The 9,630-nt window shown below is 47.8% G+C and overlaps 1 protein-coding gene across 1 annotated transcript; it reads right to left on the bottom strand.

Annotated features, from left to right (window-relative positions):
• Positions 1 to 495: 495 nt before the first annotated feature.
• On the bottom strand, positions 496 to 9,298 carry Ldha (lactate dehydrogenase A). The gene is made up of 8 exons (XM_075952429.1): positions 9,114 to 9,298; positions 7,407 to 7,559; positions 5,660 to 5,777; positions 4,572 to 4,745; positions 4,071 to 4,244; positions 2,972 to 3,089; positions 1,699 to 1,822; positions 496 to 1,113 (listed from the first exon to the last, which is right to left on the bottom strand). The coding sequence occupies exons 2-8, from the start codon at positions 7,530 to 7,532 to the stop codon at positions 949 to 951; spliced, it is 999 nt and encodes a 332-aa protein (XP_075808544.1). The 5' UTR covers positions 7,533 to 7,559; positions 9,114 to 9,298; the 3' UTR covers positions 496 to 948.
• Positions 9,299 to 9,630: the final 332 nt, after the last annotated feature.

Raw genomic sequence — 9,630 nt, 5'->3', positions numbered from 1 at the left:
GGAGGAAGTTTGTCACAAAGTGGCTTTGGGGTTTTAAATGCTCAAAGCAGGTCCAGTCTCTTCCTACTGCTGGCTGATCCTGCATGTTGCTATGCCAATAGTGAACTAAACCTCTGAACTGTAAGGCAGCCCCAATTCAATGCTTTCCTTTATAATATCTGATGTGGTCATGTGCTTCTTCACAGCAAGAGAAACCCTAAGACAGTCACTGAACCTGTTATCTTGGAATTCACAATTCTTGCTAACCAACAAGCCCTCCACCTTTCCAGTGCCTTTAGGTCCCAGGGATCCAACACTTTACCAACTGAGTGCCTCCTCAGCCCAGCTTTACCTTTTGTTCTCTAGAATAGTCTCACTATGTATCTTTAGCTTTCCTAAACTATGTAAACCAGCCTGGATGAATTGCAGAGATCCACCTGCCTCTGCTGGGATCCAAGGCACGCACCACTTTGACTGGCTGCTCAACTGTCTCTTAAAAAAATGAGGAGTAATCAATCACTGTTCAAGGTTTATTTGGTGTTTTCGTTGGCATGACACTTGGGTAGTCGGTTGCATCATCCATATGAAGATCTTTACACAATATTTCAATGTACACTACAAATACATAATACACAAAATAATATCCTTTAGAACAGTTATGCTCAAGATATGCATAATGGATTTACACACTGGAGCCAGGTTATGACTAACTGGGAAATCACTGGTCTAGGCATGTCTGGTGAGGGTGCACAGCACAGACACAGCAGGTTCACAGGGTAACTGAAGCCTGCACACAGTTGGCAGTGTCACACCAACCAGGTTACCACTACACAAGTACCACTTAGCGTCAGGGTAGAGCTGTGGGAACACAGCCGCCCTAACCACAGCTCAGATGAGGAGACAGTGTGCGGTCTCCATAGAAACCCTGCTGCAGCCTGGACAGTGAAGCGCTAGGACATCTGGGGACTTTTAGAACTGCAGCTCTTTCTGGATCCCCCAGAGCGTGTCTGCACTCTTCTTCAAGCGGGCCTCCTCTTCAGAAGTCAGAGTCACCTTCACAACATCTGAGATTCCATTTTGTCCCAGGACACAGGGGACACTGAGGAAGACATCATCCTTGATTCCATAGAGACCCTGGACACAAAACGACAAGAGATTGATTTGTCTACACATGCTCAGGTTTCCTGGGGTTTAGACCTTCCACAATTACAAGTGCTGATCTATCCTAATCCAGAGATGCCATGCCCAGCTATGATGTGATAATGAACAGTGCAATAGAAAGTCATCAAGACAGCAACAGCTAGGCTTGGCACATGCCTGTCATCCCAGTACGGGAGAGCTAGAGGTAGGAGTTCAAGGTTATCCTCAGCTACATAACAAGTTCAAGGCCAGGCCAGTAGACATTACCTAAGACCCTTGCCTCAAAAAAGCAAAGCAAACCAAAACCCAAGTCTTACTAACGTACACAATAAACCACACTTGCCAATTTCTGTAAGACCGGTAACTGAGCAGGGCCTCCACCTAACTCAGTGTAACTTAGATACTTTCAGTGCTGACGGGACATTAATTCCACAGGTCAGCTATTTCTTTCCAAAAGAAAATCATGAATGGATGAATTTACTTCTGTTCAGTGACTGGGGGCTTCCATTAGTCTGCTCAAGAGTTTGCAAGGCCAAGAAACAAATCTGTAAAATACATATGCCTCTGCAGACCCATTACCTTAATCATGGTGGAAATGGGATGCACCCGCCTCAGATTCTTCATTATGCTCTCTGCCAAGTCGGCCACAGAGAGGCCAATGGCCCAGGACGTATAACCTTTCAGTTTGATCACCTCATAGGCGCTGTGGAATGGGAAGGATTGGAAAAGGGAAAGAAGGGTAAGGAAGGTCAAGGAAAATAACGGCTTTACCAAACACATTTTATACTCAATAATACCACCAAGACATGTTATATAGTTAAGCAGGACCTCTGACAGTAAGGGCAAAAGGAAGGCAAAACGTTTAACACCCCCACAATTGACTAAGTCTTGTATATTGATAGAAGGAATATTACATTGTCAAAACAACAAAACTAGTGATTCTCAGAAATGAAATATGGAGGAGCAGGTGAGAGGGTTCAGAGGCTAAGACTAGGACTCATGGCAGAAAAACAAAAGTGAAATCGTAATTGGACCGGAAACGTATCCCGTTACAGAATGTGTTCCTAGGATGCATGAGACTCTGTTCCCAGCACCTCAAAGAAAAAGTGTGGTGTCTTGAATGACATGTTCTCCATAAGCATAGGGCTTTCAAACATTTGCTCCCCAGCTGATAGCTTTCTGGTGAAGGATTAGGAGGTGTGGTCCCTATACAGGGCCACACAGACAAAGTGTCTAGAGAAACAACCCCCCAAAAACAAACGGAAAGAATCTGGAGCATACTTATACCCATACTATCCAAATAAAGAAGTTGACTGTGCTTCTATTAGTATTAGCATAAATAAGATATTTTTGTTACAAACACCCTATCTCTGGGGGCTGGAGAGGCAGCCCTTCAGGACCTAGGTTTGTCTGTTAACTCCGGTTCCAAGGAATCCTGTGCCCTCTTCTGGGCAACACGGGTACTGCATGCATGGAGTACAGACGCGGGCAGGCAGGACACCCATAAGTACATCTTGTAAAGAGCTCTAAAGACCTTTCTGAGTGAATTAATGTATCGTCGAGGGTAGAACTAACTTGTTTGACCTCGCTTTCAAAGGCCTTTTTGTGCGTGGCAAATCCGTTTCCAGCTGTAAAAGTGCTGAACTAGGTTCCACGGAGATGGAACACCTTACATTCCATCAAGGGAATGGGAGGATCGCAAATGTCAAGAAACCAGTGTCAGCACCTCCCACCTGTATTTGGTGCTGCTTTTATTTTAGTCTCTTTGTTTATGATTAAATTAAAAAAGCACTCAAATGAAATGCTTTTAAACATCGTAACCTTCCAGACAGACACACTTTCAGTCTCTTACCTGTCAACCACCTGCTTGTGAACCTCCTTCCACTGCTCCTTGTCTGCATCGGAGCCCAGTTCTGGGTTCAGATTCTTCAGGGAGACACCAGCGACATTCACGCCACTCCACACAGGCACTGCAAGAAACCAGCAGCTTACACCACTGTTTCCACACCACAGCAAGGCACAGTAACTATGCATCCCCCACCCTGAGCCACCTTTCTACCCTCATCCTTTCAAAGATGGTCAAGATTACCAAAGCCTTGACTTTTTTAGAGAGCATAAAAGCAAGAACTGTATATTCTTTTGTTTTGTTTTTGAGACAAGGTTTCTCCGTAGCTTTGGTGTCTGTCCTGGAATTACCTCTTGTAGACCAGGCTGGCCTGGAACTCAGAGATCCCCCTCCCGAGTGCTGGGATTAAAGGCGCGCGCCACCAGTGCCTGGCTAAGAACTGCATATCCTAACCTGCTTTCCTAACCTACTGAAACGTGCGGGCACTTACCATCAGTAAGAAAGCATTCACACTGGAAACATAAGAACCTGAGGATCACATAAACATAACTAGATCAACTGCAACCCAACAGGGTTCCCCCACACCAGACCTGGCTGATCTTGTTAGGCGCAGGGGATTCAAGTCAAGTTTAAACTGCTGCATGAAGCAAATAACTGAAGTTATCTGAAGAACCATGGTTAACATGTCCAGGGGCTGAGGGCCTAGCTCAGCAGAGTGTGTGCTAAGTACACGAGTGTCCTGGGTTCAATCGCCAGCCTAAGGATGAACCATGGTGGCTCATGCCAGAAATTCCCAGTCAACAGAAAGGCTGGACTGTTGAGTTCCAAGCTAGCCTGGGCTACAGAAGAAGACCCTGCCTCAAAATATTGAAATCTACATGTTTGCCTACACACCAGAAGAGGGCATCAGATCTCATCACAGATGGTTGGGAGCTGCCATGTGGTTTCTGGGAACTGAACTCAGGAAGAGCAGCCAGTGCTCTTAATCTCTATGGCATCTCCCCAGCCCAAGTTCAAAGAGTCTTATTCAGTAAAGAAATGCTTAGATGTTTGTACTATCCTTCTGTTTTCAAAATGAGAAAGTGAACTGATATTAGAGACTTACCACTGGAGTCTCCGTGCTCCCCCAGGACCCATCCGTGACAGCTCAGTGGGTGAACACCCAGCCTTTCTCCCATCAGGTAACGGAACCGAGCTGAGTCCAGATTGCAACCACTCCCGATGACTCGGTTTTTGGGAAAGCCACTTATCTTCCAGGCCACGTAGGTCAAGATATCCACTACAAAAAAAAAAAAAAGAAAAAAAGAATTTAGATAACAAAAGACTACAGGACATGATTTTGACACCGCTAAAGACAGTTCAGTATTTTTGTTAGCATCTTTACTATATAACTCACGTCCAATTATTCAAAGCATTATTTAAAACATTGCACCAATTAAGGCAGCATTACTCAGTTACTTCTCCAAGATCACGAGTGAGAAACTTTGCAGCTACATTCAGAGGCATTAAATGTTTTAGATGAACTACTTTATAAATTAATGAACGCATGCGCACATATCGCCATGAACTTGACATCCCGAGTGTCTGCTTACGGCAACTGCCTCACCTGGGTTGGAGACAATAAGCAGCTTGCAGTTTGGACTGTATTTCACCACGTTGGGAATGATGAACTTGAAGATGTTCACGTTGCGCTGGACCAGATTGAGCCGACTCTCTCCCTCTTGCTGACGGGCCCCCGCTGTGATGATAACCAGCTTGGAGTTTGCAGTCACACTATAGTCTAGAGAAAAGACCAGAGATGGAGATCCCTTCAGGGAACTTTGACCTACCCAGCAAAAACTTGTTCCGTAAACCTTTGTACGCAGCAGATGGAGACCTGTTGATGTTGTTCAGATCTGTTTGGATGCGCTGTTTCTAAGTGTGGCCTCTTAAAGACTGGAAAGGTAATACTGATGCCTTTCTCACACTTCACGTTTAGCCATTTTATCATAATGGGAAGGAATTCAGGTTATCTCATCCTGTCTATATTTCTTTCTCCCCTGCTCCTCTTGAGGCATGCACTACATTCCTCTGCCTGGCCTTAAAGACATGCACATCTCTTTTCAGCCAGTCGCTATTGCGCTGAGAGTTCAGCCGTCTTCTCTACTCCGCTTTCCTCTCTGTTCTCATTTGCTCCTGCAGGCCCTGTGGCACAGGGCGGCTGACCCAGAGAGTTGCCTATTAGGTAAGAGGTCAAAGACTTTCAACCCTGGGTTCCTGGCTGGTGGCAGCTAAGTGTAAAAAGGTCACGTAAAGAACTTCGGCTGCACAGGCCTCTAAGGTGAAGTTCTGAGTCTGTGTTAGCTAGCACGTGATACATGCAAGCCAGAAGAACATTTAACCACTTGCAGTAAGGCAGGTGGGGCTACCACTCAGCAGCTGGAGCACTTGCCTGGGGCTCCATCCTAGCAACACACACTTGCTACAATGTAGATTCAGAACTTGCTACCTACTAATTCATATATTTCCATATATGTGCAATTAGGTTTCCTTAATTGAAGCCTTGGCAAGGATTGAGAGCTAGTGCACCTGTCCCAAGGCCTGCCCTCCTGCCTTGAATGAAAGACAGAATTAGAGAGGTGGGATTTCAGGCCTAAGAAAGAACTTGAAACTTAAAAGACTAATATGGACTAAAGGAAGGTGGCCCCAACCAACCTTTGCCAGAGACAATTTTCGGTGTTCTAAGGAAAAGGCTGCCGTGCTGGAGATCCATCATTTCTCCCTTCAGTTTGTCTTCCATGACGTCAACAAGGGCAAGCTCATCCGCCAAGTCCTAAAAGACAAAAGTTTTAGGTAAATGAGAAACTTTAGTTTTCAGGACATGCACTCTTCTGTATTCCAGGCATAGGAGTCTCTGTCAGGATACACTGGAAGTTGAGGCAGGCCATTCATCTCACTGCTTCCCAGATGGCGCCATGCAGCAGACTCTAGTCTGCTCTCCTGCAGCCTCCCTACTGGAGGAGCTTTCTATGGGGGGCAGCTGGTCACTACTGTCCAGCACCATACTGTTGCCTAGCGTGGGCGAGACTATAAGACAGAGGGGAGAGACCCGGAACTAATAAAACATGCAAAGCCAGGTGCAGCAATGCACACTTTAAAAAGCATCACTTGGGAGCCATGTACAGTCAAACCCTGTCTTCAGGTAGAGAAAAAAACACGGGTGTGTACACAGGGCTGAAAGCTGCACTGTCTCAATTCCCTCCCCACATATATACACACATACATGTGTGTTTTAAGCTGTTAATTTTTTTAATATATAAACCAGGTTTTAGTTAATAATGTAACATTCTTTAAAGACAGGTGAAGTTGCATACCTATAATCCCAATACCCAGGAAGATGAGACAGGAGGATTGCTTCAAGTTTGAGGATAGCTTGAGCTACATACATGAGAACCAAGAACATTTACCTGTCTCTAAAAAGGTTTTCCAACTCAATTCTAAAGTCATCTAATTAACCTGTAGCTCGGAGATGGTTTACGGGGTGAAAGCACTCCGCACACAAGCTCGATGAGCTGCGTCTGACCTCCACACATGTCGACTTCTGTGTGCTCACACACTTTTTCCCTCCATAGAAAACTGCTGCAAGCCAGGGAACAATTGGTTTGGATAGAAGTTCAAGGTATCCCATTCAGTAGGACTTTAATTTTTACCATATATACATATAAATTTCAATTAAAAAACTACTTTCAGGGCTGGAGAGATGGCTCAGAGGTTAAGAGCATTGCCTGCTCTTCCAATGGTCCTGAGTTCAATTCCCAGCAACCACATGGTGGCTCACAACCATCTGTAATGGGGCCTGGTGCCCTCTTCTCGTCTGCTAGCATGCACACAAACAGAATATTGTATACATGATAAATAAATAATTAAAAAAAAAAAACTACTTTCACCGGGCGATGGTGGCACACGCCTTTAATCCCAGCACTCGGGAGGCAGAGGCGGGTGGATCTCTGTGAGTTCGAGACCAGCCTGGTCTATAGAGCTAGTTCCAGGACAGGCTCCAAAGCCACAGAGAAACCCTGTCTCAAAAAAGCAAAAAAAATAAAAAAAAAATAAAAAATAAATTACTTTTGAAGTGGGCATATAGTTCAATGGTTACCTAGCTAGCATGTGGGAGACTCTGGGTTTATTCAACTCCCTGCACTGAAAAGGTATAATTAAAGGGACTCTTCTTGTTCGTAGGACATGCGAAAACACGGCAGGGCATTTTAAATAAGCCTGGGTCTGATACCCTCTGATACTGTTACTTTGGATAATCCTTTTTGTGTATCACTATGTTGCAAAATGTTTCACAGGCAGGCTCCTTTGAATGAGTGCCTGAACCTCAAGTTTTATACCTGATGTCATAATGGAGAGGTGCTTCCCCCCCACGCATGAGCTTGTGGCATGAAGAACCCCCACTTACCTTCATTAGGATACTGATGGCACAAGCCATGCCAACAGCACCAACCCCAACAACCGTAATCTTGTTCTGGGGGGCCTGTTCTTCCTTAAGGAGATTCACAATCAGCTGGTCCTTGAGGGTTGCCATCTTGTCGGACTTTGAACCTTTTGGGACCTAAGGTGGAAGCATTTCGTGTCACTGAGGCCTCTCCAAGGTATAATCACCAAGTCGCAGCCTTACTTTGCATCCTCTGGACTACATTCTATTAAACGACAACACGTGACTAATAAGCGCAGAAGTGGAAAAAGTGGCCGTGCAGCAGGTCCTCACCTTGAAATGTAAAAGTAATACCGAGGTCTCCGCGTAAGTGTAGCCTCCTGAGGACTTACTCATTTTGATTAGCCACAAAAGGGGAGGGGTAGCCTCTCCTCGAACAAGATCAAAACTGCCCTCCCACTTTTCTCTGAGCACCCAGAATCCTACAGTAAGTAGGGTGTCAAGTTGCTCCAGGAAGTACCAAAAATCAAGAGCAGAGGGCGCCAATTAACGGCCACCAGAAGCGACCCTAAGGCAAAGCAACGTGCTGAGCCCTGCGCATGCGCAGGCTCGCCCCCCCCACAAGTTTTATGACCAGCCTGGATTCCTAGGACTGACAGGACGGACAAGCCGGTGCGCGTGCGCAATTTCGGAACAGGGTAGTAAGATAGGTTTGGTGGCTGCTGGCCATGGATGAGACTGCCAAGCAGGCAGTTCGGGATCAAACTTCGGACCTTATTAAAGCCCAAAGCACATGTAAGCATCCCGAGGAGGGCTTGCCGCCAGGGTCAGATTTCAAATGCCAATACCAGGAACCAGGTGCTTTTAACCACCCACCCGCCAAGGCGGAGCCTCGTTACCCAGGATGAGGCCGCTAGGAGAAATTTACAGTTACGGAGGATCTAAGGCCTGGACCCCCAGAACCACGAGGGGCACATTTCCCCCAGCAAGCCCTACACCTGTCTTTGAAATCGTTCCAAAACACAAAAGGACCGGTCAAGATCTCTGGGCAGGCAGCCCAGGGCCACCAAAGCTGGAATCCGGTCTCCTTACAACCGCTGCTATTTCTAGACATTCTTAAAGGGTTTCTGCAGGCTAAGAGCAGAGAGGGGGAGCTCTTCCTGCAGAGAACCGGCCTCACCCAAACCTCAGTTCCGGGCTTCATTTGGGTAGGGTGCGTCTACTTCCACCTGTGACCCCATGGGTGCCGCGCCTCAGCTACAGGTTTCCTCCTTCTGTCTGGGGTGCAGAGGGCTGTGACTCTTCCTGCTCTATCTCCGTACACAGCTTACCGCGATCCCTAGACCCACCAGGAACCTCGTAATTTGGCCCCAAAGCGCCCTACAATTTGCAGAAAGCACCCACTGCGCCAAGCCCACGCAAAAGGAAATGCAACCCTCACGACTTTTCACAAGTACCCACCCGGACGCACTGAGGCTTTTTTCGGTCCCTATGGGCTAGAGCAACCGGACCTCAAGATTAACCTGTTGGGTCCTTCCCACCCTTCAGACCAGTCACCCCCTAGGCGTTCCCCAGCCACTAGACTCGCCGCCCCAGGCAGGGTGCGGTCGCCTGCTCCGTTCCCTAGAGCGCAGTAGCTCACGCGCGCGGACCACTGGCCAGGCCTGTGGACCCTGTACCTCCACCCCGAGTAGGGAGCTCCAGTGCGGGCAGCGTGGGGCTCAACCATACCGCTAGTGCACGATGAACAGCTTTGGGCGCACAGCAGCGTGGTCAGGGTTCGGCTACAGAGGCTCCAGCACGCCGAGCCGCTCGCGGGCGGGGCCTTATATGGAAGCTCGGGGTGACGTCAGGGTGGGAGCCCAGCGGACGTGCGGGAACCCACGTGTACGCTAGGCCTGGGACGGGCGTCCAGCTGGGCGGGGCCCTGCTGAGACTAGTGCAGCGCGCGCAGCCCCACGGCCCCACGTGTGCCGGGACAAGTCCAGGAACTGCCAAACTCACATGGTCCGCAGCCTCGGAACCAGGATCCCGAAAAGCATCGATCCTCGCTTCCTTTTCCGTAAAACTTGTGGGACTCGGGGAAACCCTGGTCACGTTGTCCATTGCTGTTCCCAGCCCTTTCTGGCGTGCAGCAGGCTCTCAGTAAACACTGAGGGAAAGCACATGCCATCCCTGCACAGGGCCTTTCTCCTGCTACTTTCAAGTGCCAAGCCAAGAGGGACCCCAGCTTCTGAGGGCTTGCGAG

The sequence above is a fragment of the Microtus pennsylvanicus genome, chromosome 18 (assembly GCF_037038515.1).
Source record: "Microtus pennsylvanicus isolate mMicPen1 chromosome 18, mMicPen1.hap1, whole genome shotgun sequence".
In the NCBI taxonomy this organism is placed as follows: Eukaryota; Metazoa; Chordata; class Mammalia; order Rodentia; family Cricetidae; genus Microtus; species Microtus pennsylvanicus.
The sequence above is the reverse complement of the archived record's forward strand: the minus strand, read 5'-3'. Positions and strand labels throughout refer to the sequence as shown.

What these genes read in the sequence shown, in the direction of transcription:
- Ldha (XM_075952429.1), bottom strand. Translation starts at nt 7,532, where the DNA reads ATGGCAACCCTCAAGGACCAGCTGATTGTGAATCTCCTTAAGGAAGAA. An exon ending in GCTTATTGTCTCCAACCCAG is followed by an intron (nt 4,245 to 4,571) that starts GTGAGGCAGTTG and finishes TTTTTTTTGTAG; the next exon opens with TGGATATCTTGACCTACGTG. An exon ending in CCATTTCCACCATGATTAAG is followed by an intron (nt 1,114 to 1,698) that starts GTAATGGGTCTG and finishes TTTTGTGTCCAG; the next exon opens with GGTCTCTATGGAATCAAGGA.